Here is a 21,448-nt window from a genome sequence, read left to right on the forward strand (position 1 = left end):
ATTTCATGACCAAAACAATGGCTGAAACCTTTCTGATGATGCTGGTAACAAATTAAAGCTAGTGTTACTGTGTGCGTCTTATAACCAGCGGGGGAGAAAGCATCATTTATGGACTACGGGCTCCACTTTAGTAACTGTTGTCTTATAATAACGAATATTTAAACAGATTGGCCTTTAACAAAAGAAAATAAATGAATTTAAAAGTAGTTCAATCTCCCTTTTAACAAGTGCAAACAAACATAAAGACAAAACAATGTAACTTAACAATTACTGACGCTGTAATGTGTAATGGTGAGCTGGTTAACAGAATCTCCCCCCACGCAGGAAGAAATCCAGGTCAGCTGGAGAAAATTTGGGGTGGGTAGAGGACGGGTAGGGTATATAACAGCTAATTGTACTTACCTTGCATGCACATGCTCTAAGGATTGTCCTGAGTTGGGAAGTAGGCCACTCTATGGAACCAATTAAATTAGTAATAATTATCGCTTAGAGGGTTCAAACATGTTGACAGCAATTTCTAGTGTTTGTTATTTTGTTTATATTGTGTTTTCATCCCAGGCTTTTTCTTGGATCAGTTTATTCCCTAAAACTTCTAAAATGCTTTATCTTACCTGTTATCAGAGTAAATTCTATTCATTTTATAATGAATATAGGTCTATACATTTTTTGGCAGATAAACAGTACATCTCCCTAAGGCTCCTAGTGTCTGTAAGGACCCAGTGCCTGTAAATGTTTTAAAGGACAATAAGTTTCCGGTGGATTTAAATAAAAAATTATGCCAAAAAGTCCCTAAGGTGCCCATTGGCTGTAAGATATTTGTCTGAGAAAAGTATCCATAAGGTGTTCAATGGCTGTAAAAATTTTTGGAGGACATATGTGTCCCTTAGGCATCTAGTTTATGTAAAATGTTGACATGCTTCTCAAAAGCGCCCAGTGGGTGTAACATTTTTGACGAAGGTGTCCCTAAGCAAAAAGTGGATGTAACATTTTTGATAAAGGTGTCCCTATGGCGCACAGTGGGCGTAAAATTTTTGACAAAGGTGTCCCTAAGGTGCACAGTGGGTGTAAAATTTTTGACGAAGGTGTCCCTATGGCGCACAGTGGATGTAACATTTTTGACAAAGGTGTCCCTGAGGTGCACAGTGGGTGTAAAATTTTTGACAGACGAAGGTGTCTCTAAGGCACACGGTGAGTGTAAAAGTTTTGACAGACGAAGGTGTCCCTAAGGCGCTCAGTGGCTGTAACATTTTTGACAGACGAAGGTGTCCCTAAGGCGCACAGTGGGTGTTAAATATTTAACGGACAAAGGTGTCTCTAAGGCACACAGTGGGTGTAAAATTTTTGACAGACAAAGGTGTCCCTAAGGTGCTCAATGGCTGTAGTATTTGGAGCAAAAAACAGTATCCCTAAGCTGCCCAGTGGGTTTCAAAGTTTGTGTTATACAAAACGACAGCAGTAGCAGTTATTTTACTTGAGTTTATTTGTAACAAATGAAACTTGTGTCGACAGAGAACAGAAATCCATACAGACCTGTTTTTCAGTTTTCACGCGCTCCGAGAACCAATGTAAGAAAATAAAAAGCACTTGTTGACTCGGAGCAGAAAACAAACAAAACAAAAAAAAGTTTACATTTACAGACCAATTGGAGGTAACTGATCCAAGTAACACATCATATTTTTCGATTTTTATACAATTTATAAACTCCAGTTTGATCCATCTACATGATACATTGGGGGTAAAATAGAACACCTTTTTGTGAGACTTCTCTTTGTGGTACAACAAATCCACAATGTGATGTATCGCACATACGACTGTGCCATAAACTGTGATTTCAGGTGCTTCCTTTAATTATATCACTCTGTATATCTCATAGATTTGTATTCACTCGTTACCTTAAAATCATTTATTTATTAATTTATTTATTTATGCATTTCAATTACTCTCTGTGTTTTGTGTTATTTACATATACACAACCATGTGAGCATTACAGGGTCCATCTTTACTGAGTTCAAGTAAAACTCCTTTTGGGGGGGGTGGGGGCTATCAGAGATAATAGGATACTAGTATTAGTGCATAGTACAAAGAGAGAAAGTGCAAGTCTTCCCATTACAGGTGCGACCAAAGGGGCATCTCAAAAGTGGTACCATGCATACAAAAACGACAACAGGGTTACTGTAAGATTGTGGAAAACTGTCAATGATCCCTTATATGGTCAAGCGTTAATGGAGATACAAAAAATAATAACAAGTTGTAGGTTTTGTGTTGTTGGAGACGTAGCACCTGAACTTCTCTCAGCCTTTGTCGTTAAAGGAAAAAATATATAACTGTAGACATCAGAATGAGGAACACAGATGACCACATGGACTTAATATGAAGGGCTTCAGGTGGGATACATGAGAGCAGCCCTGTGGAAAGTTTTTCACTTTGCTTTTTCTCCAAACTGACAAAGATAGCCACTGCCGTTCAGCTGTTTATAGATTTCTACATAGCTGAGTAAGTATGACTTGTCTGAGCCAGCTCACAGTCGGTGCCAAAGTCGCTAGTGTGGCCAAACTTTAATCGCAGGCAATCTGAAGTCTGAAAGACAGAGTTTATACACAGAGCTTGTGCAAGTGTCCCAGGAAGAAAAGAAACTTTCACCTGCTAATGACCACATTTCTGTCTGTCGTTAAGTCTCCTGTTAAGATATTTCCTTTTTGATATGACAATGTTGTTGCTGGGTTGAAAAGAGATGAGTACAACTATCCAGCCTACGCAGAGCCTTCCATACAAAAGTTTCACAGCCAAGAACATAACACACACAAGATACTTTCACATACAGTAACATAACAAAATCATATACACACAGACATTCAGTTCTCGTACGCACAAGCTCACAGACACACATAAAATACACAAAAAACCCTTTAAAGTAACTTTATCAAAATAGGCGTGTAATATAAGGCACTAGAAATCTAAAATCAAAATACTTATTAGATGCTGTTTGAAATATGAGTTTGATCATTCGTTTGTTGCCGTGACGCACAGAAGGATGACATCATCTACTGGAGTTGTGACATGATAAAAGGTCTACTTCCTAAAAGGTCAGAGGTCGTTCCTCTGTTTGGACACATTGAAACAGGTGGCGAGAATCATATCAAGCGTAACATCCTTGTGTCTGGAAATATGATGCACCATCATCGGCATCTTCATCATAGTCATAATGGCATATAACTGCAGTTAGTGACTTGACACAAAAATATATAATACATCTACTTATTGCACACTGAATCAGACAGAGAGAAAAGTAATAGGTGAGCATTCCAGTGAGAAATTGTTCCCTCCCCGACCCCCCATCCCACCCTGGTTTCCTCTCCCCCTTCTCGCTCCCTGCTTGAGAAATCTTTGTGAAGCTTATTTGGACACATAAATAGTTATTTTCATATTTTGCTTTCTGTGCATACTCTCTGTAGTTGTGTTTAAATCTGGCTTTCTTTCAACCTGCACACAGACCAACTTGGCAAGATTATCCTCTGGGCTTTCTGGTAGCAGCAGGGCTACCGCTGTACCTCCGTCAGGCCCCCCCGGGAATTCAAAAATGGCCGCCCTCTCTGACACCGCACGCCAGATAGAAATGAGGTTGAGAGTCCTGTGTGCATGCGAAACGTGTTTGTGGGAAGAGAATACAGGAGAGTGACACTCAATGGTGGTGTTTTTCATAGAATTGTGAACATTTTTCCACACTAGATTTGATTGTACACTTTAAAACAGTACCGTATCACTTTTTAAAAAATCGCTACAGCTCGTTGGATTACACAGAAAAAACAAAAAAATACAACTTTGCCTTCGTATGATCAGTGGGGACAGAGTCATAAACCTGTAAAAACAAAAAAACAGAACGTGCCACAAGGAATACCCAGCTTTTAAAAAACAAGATAGTCACATATCTATATTTTTCTAAAAAACTAAATTAATGTTTTACTTTGTGGTATGCATTTTAAACCTCTTTCAAATTTCCCTTATCTTAACTCGTGAAGCATAAGGTTGAACTGGTGGTTTTTATTACTGTATGGTAGAAATATCTTCTTTTTCATTCACAGGAAACGAGAGTCTGTTTCCGAAACAAGACAGGAAAAAAAAACACTTCTTGGTGTCTCTTTTTTTTTTTGGGATGTGAGTTCTTTGTCTTTTTAATACGGTGTGCTCTGTGTTCTCCGTCTCCTGTTGGCAATTCTCTGGTGCTTTAAAAAGTCCCAGTTCTTTCCGTCCACGAGGCCTCCATAAGATGGATTTGTAGACTCCTTCTAAACAGTCCTCAAGATAGAAAAAAGTGACAGCTATATACTGTAGCCAGGTCCCGTGTTTAGGTTGGTGATGCTACACTGGTGGTGGACGAGGTGAGAGTTCCACACCCAAACAATGTAAAGCAATCTGGGTGCCCACAAAAGCACAGAAACGAATAAAAAAATCAATATTTGATCAAGTATTCTGATTGGAACAGTGGTTGAAGTTGCTTCTTCAGACTGACCAATGGGTGTGTTTGGGCTGAGGGTGGAAGGAAACACCCTTGTCAAGCAGGTTTCTATGGCTCAGTTAGAGGTGCTGTTTCTTAGTACGGAGTAAGCCGATGGTCCCCCTTCACTCTGCATGTGGTGGCCTAAGCTCTTCAGAGACACATCACAGCCTAGTGCATTAATTCAGGCCGCGCGTGACCTGAGAGAAGTGCACTAGGTGGGATGTGGCACGAGAGACGGCCACTGGGTTTATGTTGCATAGTGATCAAAGCTTCCCAGATACTCCAGACTGGCCCGGTAGCAGAACTGGTACTGGTCCTGAGTTAAGAAGAAAACATCAGGTCAGTATCAGAGAAAATAACACCGAAAAAAAAAAGACAAAGATGGAAGTGTTAAAGAGAGGTCACCTCTGTCTGAACGGTGGCAGGTCTCTGGGTGCGCAGCATCTTGACAGTCTGGAAGATGTCCACCACTCCCTCGTACCTCATCCTCTCCAGCACGATGCTGAGGGTGATGAACACACCAGTCCTCCCTACTCCAGCACTGTCGGTGGATAATTAGAAGCACATTTTATTATATAGAAGTTCTTGCCACTGGCTAGGTTTTCAGCAGTGACCTAAATCTGAAATTTGCTCACACAAACACTCTGTATATTAAAAGTGTAAGTAGGAAGAAAAACCTTTTAGAGCCGGTATTTCCCCATGGGTATGGCAGACTGACCTGAAGGCTAATGGCTAAAGATGCCCTATGCGATACTCAAACTGCAGTTCACTCTTTATTTAAACAACTACAGTGATCACATGTAGGGATGGGAGACGTGTAGTAAGATGTTGGGCCACCACAGTCCTCTGAGCTCGACTGGAGGCATAAACAGGAATCTTCAAAGAATATTCCCTCATGAGGTGTTTTAATGATCCTGGTGGAGAGCTCTGCCTAACATGAAAGTGCAACATTTCCTACTGGTGCTCGTATAGTTTTAGATCTCCACTAACTTATTTTGTTTTTGACCCCAGCGTGTGAAATAAAGAGGTGCGAGTGGGAATAATGTGTCTCACCTGCAGTGCACAGTAATGGGCCCATCCTGGCCGAACTGTTCTTTAGTTTTGTGCACCTGGCCAATAAAATCAATGAATCCCTCCCCTGACTTTGGCACTCCTTGCTCTGGCCAATCGGTGAACTGGAACTGACGAACCGTCCGCGATTGGCCGTCCTGGAGGCAGAGAACGTGTTGAGAGAAAGCTTAACACGTCTAATAGCAGAAGCAACATTAATAGCGTACAGTTGATACCCGCTAACACTCTCACACTAACACACAAAGTGATGACTCACCCTGGCATCAGTGACTTTGAACTCTCGGAGGATGTACTGGGGCATGTTGTACTCAGCCATGGGGTCCACCACGAAGTACTGGTACCTGGCTGAGCGCTCGGCGGGCCAGTACTGGTGACACTTCTCCTGTAGGAGGACAGCACAGAGGCTTCTGTTCAGAGCTTTACATCACGCAGGAGGGATTCAGTTCAGAACAATTTCTGACTACTTTGTCATAAAAATCCTCTGCCTGGCTCGTAAAATTCATTATTCACTGGAGGACAGTCTACTGCAGGATGAGATATGATGTGAAAGAGATATCACTCACTCCACAACTATCTTACTCTGTCCCACTTCGTCACTGCATTTTCAATGCTTCATACAATGTTTTTCATGGCTGAGACTCATCTTTTTCTATTCTTCTGACAGATATTCACCCAAAAATGCGACACAATTAATTCAGATTTTTTCTGTTCCCTGACATCAAAGAGTGTGCTGCAAAAGAAACCAGGGTCATCTCCCGGTAAGGACAGCTCACCATTAGCATTGGCTGTTATTAAGGAAGGGGAGGTTGGAGGACAGCTGTAAATAGACTGCTGATCACTCAGGCAGTCCTTCAGAACTCATTTAAATGAAAAAATAATGAGCCTTAATTATAGGACATTGAGCATATTGCATGTAGCAGTTCATGTTCACCATAATCCCTTTTATGTCTGCGGTACTGATCCCTAAAATCACCAGGAAATAAAAGAACATTAATGTGTTTGTGTGTGTGTGTGTGTGTGTGTGTGTGTGTCCGTACCCGTCCCATTTCTCTCAGCTTGGTTAGCATGACAACAATGGTAGAGTTGTGTTCCCACAGCATCCTCCAGTAGTCCTCTGTGGTCTCAGCCAGCGGGCCTTGGGTTGCTATATAGGCCTTCTGCTGCCTAAAAACACAAATACATCAGTTTAATATTAGTTAAAAAAATACTTTTTTTTCCGATTTGAATCGATTCTCATTTGAATGACCCACTATACAGATCTACTACACAGATTGATCTTTGAAATTATGTGTAAAAACAGTGTTGTGTCTGATCACTCACGTTTCTGAGCGCACCTGAATGCAGCATGACTCAGCGCATCCCCCCCCCCCCGAATTACGGCAGTGAGGGAGACATGCCCGGACTTGTTTACTGCAGCTACTTTTTATCGTGTGTGCGTCCGTGAATATGTTAGTTTTGCACTGATGTTTATGTTACACTCTGTCAGCGCCGGCTTTGGCCGCGAGTGTATCTTCAGCGTGTTGTTATACAGTATGTTATACAGTATGCCTTTCCCTATAACTCTTAGTAGAGGTCTTCACGGGTCTACCGGACCTGACCCGGGACCCGGACTGGTTCGGTTCCACGTTTTATGTGGTCAAACAGGTCCAGGTCGGGACTTGTTCTATAATCCTCGGTTCCGGGTCTGTTCAACATTATGTGTAATACCCGAGTGGATCCCGGAAGACCCGGCCGTGATTAGAAAGTGTTCAAGATAAAGGTGCTGTGTGTGTCTGTGTGTGTATTTTAACTTGCAACAATGTGTCATTTGCATGAGGGAATTAAAGTGGAAAAAGCAACGAGTTGAGTGACGTGTCATGTGACTGCGGGTTCAGAGAAAAGTTGAAGCCAAAGCCGGTAATGATGGATACCTGGTCCGGCTCCGGATCGCACAATAACGGGTCTCTTAGGTTTCAGGCACAACATTTTGGACCCATGAAGACCTCTAACTCTTAGTCTCGTGTGGTTTTGTTCTTTGCGCTGTGAAATCTCGTGGCCGAATCGAAACGTTTGTTTAATCAAAACCACGAGCCAGATGTGCAGACTAAAAATCTGAAACTGGACAAAAAGTTCATAAACTGTCTAATTCATAAAATTGTTAATATTGTGTCGACTGCTGTGTGTTTGTCGTGTTAAATAAAAAGTACATGATGTAACTTATTTATAACATTAAAGATTTTGATAATGCACCAGGTTAGAGGTGCATTAATATTTTAACTAAAATAACTAACAAATCGATATCGAATCAAAAATCGAATCGAATTGGGACCTTGTGAATCAGAATTGAGAAATCCTGATCAATACGCAGCCCTGTTTAATATTATATCTATGCATCGTGTAGTTAAACACCTTTGAGTCTACACACTGTAACCCAATGAACTAGATGCCAACAAGTAAAGTGTGTGAAAGTGCTGACCTGTATCCATCGATGAAGCTGGCGTTGATATAGTCAGACCCCTCCACTCCTCTGATTGGCTGCAGACACACGCGCGTGGTCTCGTACGGCATGATGTTCACCAGCCGGTTCTTGAACTTGTTGCATGGCAGGTTGGCGCTCACAAACCGTGATGTGTGGGCCTTGGCACTGGCCAGACGCTGGAGCAGAAAAGAGACGGATAGTTATGTATTTAGAAAGTAGAAAACTTTCACAGATTCCTAGCAACGGGGCCTCAAGCGGAGTGAAGAAAACTTAGGAAAAAAGACAGGAAGATGGGGAGTCACGGAAGTAACGGACGGATGAATATGAGGACAAATGAAAGATTAAATATTTCAGACAACTTCAAGGACCACATTTAAATGTATTTAGCACAAGCGTTGGTTTTCCTCTGGCAAACCGGACAACTGAAATTAGAAAATCAGCTTGACTAGGCAGCCCTGAGGATGTTTAGTTAGACATCTTCAATTGAGTAAACAAAGAGGGGTGAGACAGGGGGGCGAGAGCAGTGGTAGGGAACGGGAGAGGGAATATAATAAGATGAACGAGAGGAGGATGAAGAAAATCAAGAGTCTGGGGGCAGGAAACCACAAGGCCCCACACTGTCTCACTGCACATATGTGAACCACAGTTGATCCTGGAACACACACATACATATGGATACGTGCAGACAGGCAGACGTGAGCACATACTGTACACTCTCTCTGACACTCGACCATTGGATGACACGGCTTAAAACGAAAGACAGAACAACAGAGAATAGGGAAACCGCAGACTCCGGGGGGAAACAATGGGGTCTCGTGAACCGAGCCCGGACCATCGGCGGCTACCGGAGGAACAGCAGTACCTTGTTTTCTTACAGACAGACCAGGCTGGAAAATCCCACACTGACCGCAAGTTCACCGGTTCATTTGGGTATTTTGAGTTGAATCTCTAGAGCCAACAATAGCAATTCTTCATGTCGTTTGGTCTGAATTTGACTCGGTCTTATCAATAGAGTCTGGACCACACAAAACTTTTTTTGTTGCCTTTATACGTGCCATTATTTTTACCATCAGTGGAACATAGATACACGCTTGGAAACCTCTACCAGTAAACTATCCATGAAGGGAAACAAAACCAGTATGTCTCAATAGGGTGTTGGATTACACAAAGCTCTCTTCTCTCACACACGTTCTTTGACTTTCTGGGGTTTTATTTGAGGGATGCAGCGCCGCTTCTCCATGGGAAATTATTTTTGGTGTCTCGTCCACGTAGGTGGAAAGGGTTTTTTTTTTTGGTCCCATAAGTGTTCAAGGGATGAAACCTGGTGACTGAGACAACCCTGGCATATGTTTTACATCAATATAAGGCTGAGCAAACAGCTCGGTGAGCGCGCGGTTCATTGTGATTCTGAGGAGAGCGCTGCCATTAGGACCGGAATGCCAGAGCATCGGATGAAGGAGATTGCTTAGAGAGGCTTTGTGTTTACTTTGCCCTCTGAGTGTCTGAGCAGACACAAACCATTCCAGGAAAAATCTAAGCCACCTGCCTCCAATATATACCTGTACGGCTCAAACCGGCTCTCCCCCTTAACCCAACCGAACCAGACAGGTCTGCTGAGATCTCGTCTGACAAGTAGTAAATATCACAGTAAACACAATAAAAACAGCAAGAATACAATGAAAATAACACTTCTCAATAACACTGTGAATCCCTCATGTACTCATTTTCCTTACTTGTTTGTTTTTGGAGCGCTAACTTTGAATTCTAATCAGCTCCCTACATGTTTGACAACACCCAAAAGACCTTTCGCAAAGATTGTATTATAACCTCTAACTTTCTGGCCTCCATTATTTGGTCTCACTGTGTAAGTCAGAACTATGATGCTCTCTAATGCTCTCAGTGGAACTCTCTTACCTTGGATTCAAAAGGTGCAATCCCATAATCCCCTTCAAATCCTACCATTCATACCGAGTGTATGTAACCCTCAGAGGGGAGACCACTAACAGCCCTTGGGTAAGATGCTCAGGGACTGTCAAGGTCAAGAATTCAAGGTTCACACACGCTGTATATCCTTGTGAGGGAGGTCGTTCTCAAGCTGTTAGCAGCTACTTAATGGATCTGGAGCTGACTGTTCAAATGTAATTCTTAATCACTGAAACAGTTGCATCTAAAAATTAGTAAAGTACAGTCTAGATTCTAAACAGACATGTAACATTTAACTGGTTTTGTGGTGTTCTTAAAGGCTTGATTCTTCGTTTTCATTGGACATTTTTCATGAATAGTTCAACATGCAGTTGGTACCAACAGCTGATTAGCTTATCTCGGCATGAAGACTGGAAAATGATGAAAGACAGCGAGCCTGGCTCTGTCACTTGCTCAATGAATCCGCCAATGTGCAACTTTAAGGTGCTTTCACACCTCAAGTCTGTTTGTTTGATCCAAATCAAAGACCAAACTGTTACAATGCTGCATTTTGTCTCGAGTTTGGTTTGTGTTCACACGGCAGCTTTTACCAGCGGACCAAAAGTCATGATGTGAGAGGAAGCTGCTCTCTGATTGGACTGAATTTGAGAGAGAACAAGACGAGAGAGAATCGCAGACTTTAATGTTTTGTTGTTACAAGTTTTTTTTACTTTTAACCGATATTGTTCCTCAGTTCGATCAGTTACACTCCTTTAGTTTCTCATTGAACAGTTTGAATGCCTCCTTATTTCTGTGCGTTTCAACAAGCATTTGTGAAATTGTTTGGTTGTTTTGTATTCTGTTAAAGCCCTCACCTCACGTTTGTCCTCTACTGATCTTGCTGCATGGCTGTGCGGCTGTCTCTGCAAGTGTCAACATCCGTTAACAACCCACAATGCACATTTGTTTTGCTTCCTATATTAGGTCCTACTTTCAGTCTGATAATGTTCTCACCTAAATCGAACCAGAACGTGGTTCCTTTGGAAACGGACCGAGTCCCGTCTTTTCTGGCAGACCATGGTCTGGTGCTTTGGTCCGCCTGTCCAAACAACTTTTGGAGTAAAGACCAAAAGTCTGGACCAAAGTTTTAATTTCCCCCTAGGTTAAATACAGGACCATTTCTTCATCATGATGAGAACAAGACTCCAGGAAGTCACTTTGATGAAACAGACGAGCTATAACAAGTTACGTAGTGAACTAATGAGGTGCTGGTAGATTACTTTTTTTAACCAGGCTTGTTTCCGGAGTTTTATGCAAAGCCAAACTAACAAGCTGCTGGCATCGGCTTCATATTGAAAAGACAGACACGAGAGTTGTATCAATCTTCTTGTAGAAGTTGGCAAAACACAAAATGTCGATCTCCTCCTTTAGATAAGAATACTTCCTTAACTACAGAGTGACAAACTTAGGACCTTTACACTGTGATGGAAGTTTGTCAGGATCGAGCTGCAACATCAAGCCTCCCTCATCTCCAGCTCCAAGCCTTTAATGTTTGAGTTACAAAAACAGCCACCATATGCTTCAGTAAATGCTGGACCCTCTGTAGACACTGATTGATCTTTGCTGAAGTAAAGTAATATCTACATTAATGAAGTCAGGGCTGATATTGTGTCGCTGACCATGATGCCTGGTCTTCTATGTGGGTCAAAGAAAAGGAAACTACTCCTCGCAGGGACCCGTGAAGTGTCACATTATCTTCATGAATCGGTTTTATGAACCCTCGTAAATCAGTAGGTACTCATTTTAAAATATTCAAACACAAGGCAATTAGTCCTCACCTTGAACTCCAGCTCCATGCCGGTGACATTCTCTCCTGGTTCGATCTGCGTCAGCCTCTGGATGTAGGAGTACAGGTTCCTCGCGGGCACCTCGGTGTTCCCGCAGGTCACAGCCTCCAGCAGCGCATCGTGGATGAAGATGTACTGGTCCTCCGTCTGGACCATGTAGTTCCTCTGGGAGCGCATCAGCGTGACGTGGCCGTAGATGTCGATGGTCTTCTCGTGCTTGATTCGCTCCGCCATGCCGTCGATGACAATGAAGCAGCCGGTGCGACCCACTCCAGCACTGAGACGGGAGGGGAGAAAAGGGGGAACAGATGGTGATTTGATTTCTCACATATAACCTGGGGTCTGTCTTGTTAGCACAAATAATTTTCCTGAGTGTGCGCTAAGTGTGTCACAAATCTGTCCTCGTTGCCAATTACTGCAAAAGCTCTTACATACTGTGCCTAAATCAACTAGGAATCGCAAAGATGCCAGCCAGCAATATTTCCAACAAAGGACGTAAAAATTGACATCAGCGATGAGTCAGCATCAGCGTCTGACTGGCATTGGGAAGATATCCTCTCCTATCGACATACAATCCAGAAATATAATACATTTAGCTGCCCACCCAAACACTTCACATTTCTGCTGCGCAAGTACCGAAAAGGTGAAACATCCTGACCAAGCAAGTTTCTGCGAGTGAACAAAACCTCTTTATATGGTTAAATTAATATCTGCATGCATGTGTGTGTGTGCGAGCGCAGCATGTGTGTGCTCAGGTGGAATGAGATTCAGTCCATTGTTTGATACAGAGGCTGGTTGATATGTTAAGGCACATTATGATGGAGTCTTGCCGGGATAATTAAATTTGACTGATAATCCTGTTAGATACTCCATCTGACTGCTACGGAAGATTAGGAAGAGCTCCTCTGCTGCCAACCTTTTCACCCTCCTCCCTCCCTCTCTCCCTCGTCTCCCTGCCTCTTTATCTTCACTCTAAGTACCCGTCCGACACTCTCACACCAGCCCCGCCACTTTTTCACTCTCACATTTGTACGTTTTTTTTTTTTTTTTGGACTCCCTTTTCTCTCCACCTTTCCTTTTCTTTAATTCATCATTTCCATTCACCGCGTCCGGGATTTGACCTCATCTTCTCTCTCATTCTGCACGTACCTCCTCTTCTAACTCCCGGTCCCTTGCTAACTCTCCCTCTCAATCATCTCTCAATCCCTCTTTTCTTCCCTTCACTCTCCTCCTTCCACATCTATACCTCACTAATTCTTCCTCCTGAGAGCTTCGGCTCCATATTCCCTCTGCTACCCTCAGCCTCCTTCTCTCCTTCACTCCCTGGTATGAGCAAATAGCAGCTTCTTCCCAGCTCTGGAGCTCGACACTGTGCCAAGACTGTAATGACAAGTTTCCAGAATCTTCCTCCAACCGAGGCGTGAGCCTTCTGCTGCTCAGAGAGCAGCAAATTTGAATATAAACTTATGAACCCAGATCTACCACCAGCTTAAATGGTAAATAGTCAACACTGAGAGCTACTTATGGAAAATAGGGTCAGCATGGCGGCTGCCGCAGTTGTTAAACCTTAGGGACGATGGAGGAATGTGGGTGTCTGAGCCAGAGAGGACGGTTTGGGGTTTGCATAATGGCAGGTCAATCTCATTTCAGGTCAGGCCCTATGAATGATTTTATACAAGTGCTCTTGGACCAGTGTTGACTTTCACACACTCCCAGGCTTTTGATAGTCATGCTGCCAAGTAAAACCTAAAATAACACATAAGTGTTTCTTGCAAGCACACAAACACACACACACACAGATGCACACAAACACACACACACATCAAGGAGAAAATATGCTTTCTTTTGAGTCAGCAACCGCTGGACTCTCTTCCAGGGTGGTTTTAGGAATTATCTTAGGATAGCAATAAAAAAAAATACACCAATAAAAACAAGGATGGAGCATGGACACATACACACACACACACACACACCTGCAGTGGACGACCATGGGTCCTGCATCTGGAGGGTTGCAGGCCTTGACTCTGCGTAGGAAGGCCAGGAACGGGGTCGGGTGTTCAGGCACCCCGTGGTCCGGCCAGGCCGTGAACTGGAAGTGACGAACCTCGCGCTTCTCATTGGAGCCGCTCTGAACATGCGGACAGACAAGAGACAGAACATTAATCAGATGTGTCCTTAAACTGCTAAATCGTCATCTGTCACAACTCAAAAGGGTCACTGCAACCTTTATGCACTGTTTGACATAAGAATGGCTCCACACTGTCTCATTTTAAGATAAGATGACCTTGGTGTGTCTCAATTTATTGAGGTGTGCTTGATGGAGACTGGATTCTGTTGCTTGGACAAGATAGCTAAGAAGAGCCGACACACTCCTCCTTATGACCATGTTTTTTGAGGATATCTATCCTACTGGAAGAATTTTGTCAAGCAAAACCTTCTTAGCTAGATTTTGCTGTAAAACGTCCAAAGAAAAGACTGAACACTACAAAGTTCTCGTCTGTCTTTAAACACTTTCCGACGTCCCCTCTCTGTCTGCGTAACTCAGCTCCAGGCCCCTTTTCTCCCTCCACACATCACATAGTCACACATTCATATTGTAGATTTTAAGAAGGGCCCAGTAATTCTCTTCTGGGAAATAACACTCTAACAATGGCATTATTTTAAGTCATGGATTAATACACGGAAGTATTTACGGCAGTGGGCCGCTGTATGTGGGTTTGGTCTAAAATAAACCACAGTGCTTGTGTTCGTGGTGATGCAGGAACATGTCATGGAGAAGAACAGTGTGGCTCACTGATGTGTTTTTAATAGATTTTGGGCAACAATGAAAGTTGATTATACAGAGGAAGAAGCTGCAGAACACAAAGAAACTTGCTAGGAGGATTAATTCATTGTTGGTTTTGGCATTTTAGGTGGTTTTGCTGATGAAAAAATAGAGAATATCACCAGATGTATCCTTCAAAACAGACAACACTAATTCATGCTAGCATTCTAGGGACAATTACAAGTGTTTTTAATTCAACAACTGATAATTCTAAATTAAAATAGGTCACTATTTTATGAGGATTTGTGTTAATTCTCATTCTCTTTTTATGCGGTTTCTTGTCTTGTTGGGTCACAAATACAAGCAAGGGCATATTCATGTACAAACTGCTACATGGGCACAGAATCCGGGGCAAACACTCATATGCATAAATATTTAAAGAGATCAATACACGCACGACCCCGTTACACTCCGGCGCACATGTCATGTTACCTTGTAAAGAGCGAAGGTCCTGACAGAGTAGGTGGCCAGCTCCACTGTGTCCAGCAGAGTGACCTGGATGAGGCCGTAGGTCTCTGTGCCCCGTGTCGGCCAGTACTGATCGCACTTCACCTGCAAGGGTGGAGGAGAGAGGCTGTGAGAGATGCAGAGCACTTTGCATATGTCTGTGCACATCTTTGTGACAGCAGAGAGGAAGAGAGAGCTGACTTGAGCGTGTGTGTGTACAGAGGCAAAAGAAGGAGGGGGGAGTGTTGAAGCAGATCAGTGAGAGGGTTTGCAAAATTCAGACAGTAATGTTTGGAAAATATGTGCATATAGCTACAACCCAGCGTGTGAGAGGGGTTTTAGTGAGTGTGCGGGGTGAAGAGTGACAGAGAGAGAGACAGTGGGGAGAGAAATGTCTGCTTTCTGGGGTGTGATCCTGCATAAGATGTTTCAAAAAGTGTGGCATGAAATTGCCATATGTCGGCGGGCTCTCACAAAGATCCACCACAGAGCCGAGTGGTACTTTAAGGTCACATTTTTGAAGCTATACATTGCCAAATTCCTACGAAACTACACCCGCACTCATAATCCCAGCATCCCTAACCCCCATAACACCTTGAATTCCCGTGTATAAGGCTGTCATATTTGTAGTTCTTCAGCTCAGCCTCAGAGACCACAGGCGAGAGAGGGAAAAAAAATCCCAGAGGAGGGGGATGGCGGGGGGAGGAGGAGGAGGGCCTTGGCAGAATCAGGCCAAACCAAACGTTATGTGCTGATCCCTCCAGTCCTCACATCAAAGACAGCAGGGAGCTCAGCTCAGCTCGCTCTGCATTCCACTGCTCCAGACTGGGGATTATGCGTTTTGGCCCGGGACGTTCAGGCTGTAATTACCGCTTTCTACTGTTCTTTTCCCACCAGACCTTGAGACACGGTGGGGACAGGAATGGTCGTCCACGTAGGGGGGCCCAGACCCTCGCCAGAGACTAAACAGGATCGTAGTAAACGCCCGCTTTGAAGAGTATATTATCCACTGATATATGTGCTAACAGCATAATTGCGCCGACTCTTGTGTGGTTTGATTGGTGCTAAAAGGAAGAACGCTGGCAAGATTCCCACAGTGGGACCATCTGTGATCATCTGTGTTGTTAATGCGTAAACACATAATGGCATGATGTTGAGAGGTGTTAAATGAGATTAAATCGTTTTCTCCAACAAGCGGCCCACTACTCCCTCAAACAGTAGATATGGAGGTAGTGGGCTGATAATAAACAGCTAAGGAGATTCAAATTGAATGTTTTATTGTTGGATAATGTTGCGACTACGTTATTGAATGCAGAGAATTTAAAGCTAAGCAGTCCTTTACAAAGGACAGATCCATCGTCTTTACGAGACAGCAGCAATCTACTGCTTACAATTGGGTGCTTTGTAGTCTGCCATTGGGTAAATTCATGTCTCTTTTTAATGGCTACATCGCCTTTCTGCTCAGCCACCAGACAGGAAAATAGAGAAACAGTTGTGGGTGTGATCATGCAAACTTTAGACAGTAATGTGCACTGTTCTGAGCTGCAGTGGTTAAAGTAAATCCCATTTTCAGACCAAGTTAACTACGAGGGCCTTGCGGTGAGCTGAAAACAATTCTGCATAATCACTCAACGCAAGGGCGATTGCACAGAAAAAAAAGGGGGGAAACAGCAGAAAAAAGGGGCACTGAAAAGAAGGGGGGGGGGGGGGGGGGAAGGGGAGAGGAGAAAACCATGTGAGGTGAGGTTGCATTTTCAAAGGGATTAGCAAAGGAGAGAAAGAGAGGTCTTGCCTTAGAGAAGAAATAAGAGGGCATCTGAGGGTCAAACAGACACAACAGAGACAGTTGGAAAAAGTTGAAAAGGAAGCAGAGTTTTAACACAGGACACAGGTTAATAGGAAAAGAAGCACAGATGAGAGGAAAGGATCATTTTCTGAACACGGCTTTCGGACATAATTGGTTAGCACTTAATCATGATTCACACCTCGAGCCATTCTTGTTCATTCTATTCCGACATGACATTCTCATTACATTGAGTTTTTACTCAAGCGCATATTCTATTAACAACAGCAAAATGCCTCCGAGCTAAATGATTTTCTAATTCATTAAGTAACCCCAATTTAGCTGTAATTCCCCCAGATCATGCTCACCGTTCTACATGATTATATCCTACTGTATTCTGTTCTCATCAATTACACTGCACGCCACCTTGTGCTGTCCTACATGCCCTCTAACTTTTCACTCACACAAAGCACTTTTTGCGTGGTCCCTATAAAGATGTCTGTTTTTCGGTTTTAACTATAAACTATTTTTGTTCTACATGACGTCTCTTTGCTCTTTCTCTAATGTCCTCTCCTTGTCCGTCCTGTTCTCTTGAGTCCATCTGTCCTTCCACATCCTAAAAAATTAATATCCTGCCCTGCCCCGGTCTCACTCGTACCTCCTCGCTGCTGCCAAACCAACCATATCCAATCCCATTCTGCCCTCATTCATCTCTAACCGGACTGGACTTTGTTTAACTCACTTTACAGCAATTTAACCTTCAAAAGTTACCATGCACTATTCACACTCAACCTGACATAATCCAACCTAGCCTGTTTTTCTACATCTTACCCTTATGTACCATCATCTTAAATCTTCTACCTTCCTGCTTTATGTTCTATCCAAACATATTAAACCAAACCTAGTCAAATTCTGTCCCTACTTTTGCCCTTGAACATCCAGGTGCCCTTAAACTACATGTTCCTCCTGATTTTCTAGGAGCCACTGAGCTCTACAACAGTTCTTTAAAAACTCTGCTGCTGCAGGTAAGTAAAATCATAGGGCACGGCATGATTAAAACTAACTTGCTTTCCAATGTACAGTGGCGCGAGTCAAGGAAATAATGAGCAGCTAAAACTTAAAATAAAAAATATAACTGAGGATGTTCGCAGTGTTTGTAGAATTCATGTTTGGCATTTAATGTAAACATGTAAATGACATTGAAATTGGGTGGTATGAAGCACTTATTGCAGGTATGCCAACCGCCAACTGTTGGTAATACACTGACTACAGGTAAATACCTGATACACCCCCACATAATCCTAACCCTTTAATTGCTGTTAATAAAATCAAAACAAAATCTACACAGTTTTTTGTTCACCTTGTTCATTTCAAAGAAGTGCATGGTCAAAAATCCAGCTGTATTTTGTGGGACATGATTGGGGCCTGTGTCCACTAACAGCGCTTTTTGCACTGGCAGCACTTATTTTCTATACAAAACCAATGCTGTTCAGAGTCCTCAGTGCAAAAAGACCCTCTGCGTTAGCTGTTTGTTGTTGTTAAAAATAGTTCAAGTTTTGGAACACTGCCGCGCTCGTCAGTGTCACTTCTCCCTCACCAACCAATCAAAATCAAGAAGGGGCGGGACTTCAGATGTCAAATTTGTAGGCGTAGGAGAAGCTAATCCTTTCGTTTTTTCCAGGGTACAATTCCCCGATGTAGAGCTGCTGCAAATACCAGGACGCGATTCCTTTACATCGTTTTATGTTTTCTTTGTAAAATGTCATTGAATAAAAGCAAATAATAAGCAAACAGAGAAATTTATAATACACTCAATGAGGGAAGCGGAAATGCCACCAGACAACTTTCGTAACCTAGCAACAGTAAGTGCCAGTGACAAACGCTCTGAAATTTAGGTTGTGGGTGTTACCAGAGCAAAAAACGGCGTTAGTGGACACAGGCCCTTAATGTTCATGTTCCATTTGCTTCAGCAGCCACTCAGCTAACCGCTGTTCATGGTTGTGTTCAGGTTTGACTGGAGAAAATTATTCATCCTGCGTGCCCTACTTTTAGAAAGTATATACAGCATTCTCTCCTTCACTGATGCCAACCAAGTCGTTCCTACCATACGATACCCACACCATCCATTCAACTATGTGTCTTTATCCTACTCTAAAGTACCATCCCTATGCTAATCTACTTTTGTTTTCTATCGCTTCTACCATGATATATCAGAAAGTTTGACTCAGCGTGGATTCCCAATATTTGATGTTTGCCCCATCTCCTTTGTCTTACCCTCGACTTCTCTTCCAGCTTTGTCATCATGATGATGTTGGCCGTGTGCTGCTCCCAGACCATCCTCCAGAACTCCCCGAACGTCTCAGGGAGGGATCCCTGAGTGGCGATATAGGCGTTCTGGCGACGGTAGCCGTCTATATAGTTAGCGTTGATGTAGTCGCTGCCTGGGACACCTGCATGATACAGAAAAAGAGGACGTCAAGGAGGGGAGAAGTGTGCAAGGTGAGGAGGGGAATGAATTGTGACATGTGAAGGTGGGAGGGAAAAGGTAGAGTAAACAGAGGGGAACAGGTGGCTTAAATAAACCCAGTGATGCTGATGTAATCTCTGTATGCGTCTTTCTACTGCGCCAGGTGAATGACATTCGAGTTGAATGTTTCTGCACTGATAAAACAGACAAATTGTCTGCCCATGTAATTTTCTTTGTCGACGATTCTTATTTTGATTGACTGCAAAATAATCTATATGGATTATTTAAAGTCTACTGAAAGTATGAAAGCAGGTTTATGTCCCAGTAATAAAGGGTGCGGATCATCTGAGGTCATGGCGGAGGGATTATTATTTTCACGGGGCCAAGCGTCCTTTGGTGTTGGATTGTTCAGCCGTCTTGTTTTATAATACATGCTAAGACGATCATGGGCCTAATCTGAGTATACTCTGGATGTGTCGCTTTGAATGGCAATATGACTGTAAGGCCGTCTCTGTGTAAGACTCAGCTGACACTGCTTGTCCTGGAGGGGATTGTCTGTATGTGTGTGTGAGTGTGTGTGTGTGTGTGTGTGTGTGTGTGTGTGTGATGCGAGAGACCGTCTGTGTGTGTTTGATTTAGGATCAGTCCTGCTCATCTGGGGCCTAATACCATAATCCCAAAAATCACTGAGTCATAGCTCAAACATGCACACATACACCGAAACAGCAAAGTACACACACAGACGTACACACAGACGTGTACGCGTGCATTGAGCCGTGACCCGATTCTGCCGAAGTGGGACAGAAAACTCCTTTTGAGTCGTCTGATAGCGGTTTACACTTAAAAAGATAGAAGTCAATGAGCAAACAGAAGAATCCCGGCAGAGAGAAGCTCCTGCAGCTGATTCTCTTCCAGCAGCTTCTTTTATGAACACCCCTCAGTCCCATACGCTCGTAATACCCCGGGCCACCATTCCACACACACACACACACACACACACACACACACACACACACACACACACACACACACACGTACACATTTAAATGACAGAGGCGTACGGGGGGTTTATACAACTTACTCCAAATTGGATGAGGACAGACGGTAAGAAGAGCTTCAGCATATGTTTATCAACCTCAGTCTTTAAAAGACAGCTTAGCTAAACGCTTTGATGTGCTACAACTTTATTGCAGGGGACTACAGCAGAAGCACTATGCAGATAAAGCAAACACACACACACACACACTTCCAGTAACTTGGTGGCTACACTGGCTTGGCATAGAGGTTGTGTTCATGAGCATGTGTAGAGGAGACTGGGAGCCGAAGTGCATATCTGTGCTACTGCACATCCTGAGCATGTGTTTTAAATCTACAGTAAAGCATGTGTGTGTGTGTGTTAGTGCTCGTGTGTGTTTGGACATGCTCATGAGTATATGCGTTTTCTAAGCTGAAAGAAAGACAGACAGCCAGGGCTCCAGGACAGGCGGGGGCGGAAGGGCTGCTCACACATGCTCTGCCCAGATAAGGCTCATCTGTTTGGGCTTGGCCTCCCACTGCCTCCCTCTCTTCACATCGGAGCTGCCAGTTTCTCCGCCTCAGGTCTTTCCCAGCTGAGGTGGGTGAGCGCGCTTCGAAACACACACTGAGAACAGGACTGAGACTGTGTTTTCTTCTCGTTTTAGACCATTTAAATCCAGTAAAATTGGCATATAGAGAAAATATATCAGCAAAAAGCTATAATTTACCTCAATGAGCATTGAATCGGTCAAGTGAGAGACCGTTTTAATTGTATGATGTGGTAACACAGTGGGTAGAAACAGCAGTTTGTTGGAATCCCAAATTGCTCATTATTATCTCTGATGCAGGTGCAACACTGTCTGTGGATTCACAACCGAACATATCCTTGGAGTATTAATACTCCACCCCTCTTAGATAGCAGCTCACACACACATAAAGGCATACATCTACATTGAAACACACATGTACTTACTTCCAAACTGACATAATGCACTCCCCAGACTCCATTCCCAACCTTAACCATCACAACTTCATGCCCAATCTGAAGCCTTGCCCTAACCTTAACCCAGAAACCAACTCATAAACCTCAAACAGCCCTTTGAAGAAGTGACCAAAATTCCCTCACTTCCTAAAAAT

At 43.2% G+C, this 21,448-nt stretch overlaps 1 protein-coding gene across 1 annotated transcript in view; it reads right to left on the minus strand.

The window, feature by feature from the left end:
* Positions 1–1,456: 1,456 nt before the first annotated feature.
* The window catches only part of ptprdb (protein tyrosine phosphatase receptor type Db), a 162,521-nt gene continuing 142,529 nt past the window's right edge, over positions 1,457–21,448 (minus strand). Inside the window, exons 33-43 of the mRNA XM_069665336.1 lie at positions 19,102–19,277; positions 16,837–16,860; positions 15,030–15,149; positions 13,747–13,901; positions 11,765–12,050; positions 8,022–8,200; positions 6,604–6,730; positions 5,823–5,948; positions 5,549–5,703; positions 4,901–5,036; positions 1,457–4,811 (exon numbers count right to left, since the gene is read on the minus strand). Of these exons, the coding sequence (XP_069521437.1) occupies positions 4,743–4,811; positions 4,901–5,036; positions 5,549–5,703; positions 5,823–5,948; positions 6,604–6,730; positions 8,022–8,200; positions 11,765–12,050; positions 13,747–13,901; positions 15,030–15,149; positions 16,837–16,860; positions 19,102–19,277 (1,553 nt within the window). The 3' untranslated portion in view covers positions 1,457–4,742. The remainder of the gene's footprint in view (positions 4,812–4,900; positions 5,037–5,548; positions 5,704–5,822; positions 5,949–6,603; positions 6,731–8,021; positions 8,201–11,764; positions 12,051–13,746; positions 13,902–15,029; positions 15,150–16,836; positions 16,861–19,101; positions 19,278–21,448) is intronic.

Source organism: Semicossyphus pulcher, unplaced genomic scaffold (assembly GCF_022749685.1).
Source record: "Semicossyphus pulcher isolate SPU_LCO1_2020_fin unplaced genomic scaffold, fSemPul1.0.p SCAF_17, whole genome shotgun sequence".
NCBI lineage: Eukaryota > Metazoa > Chordata > Actinopteri > Labriformes > Labridae > Semicossyphus > Semicossyphus pulcher.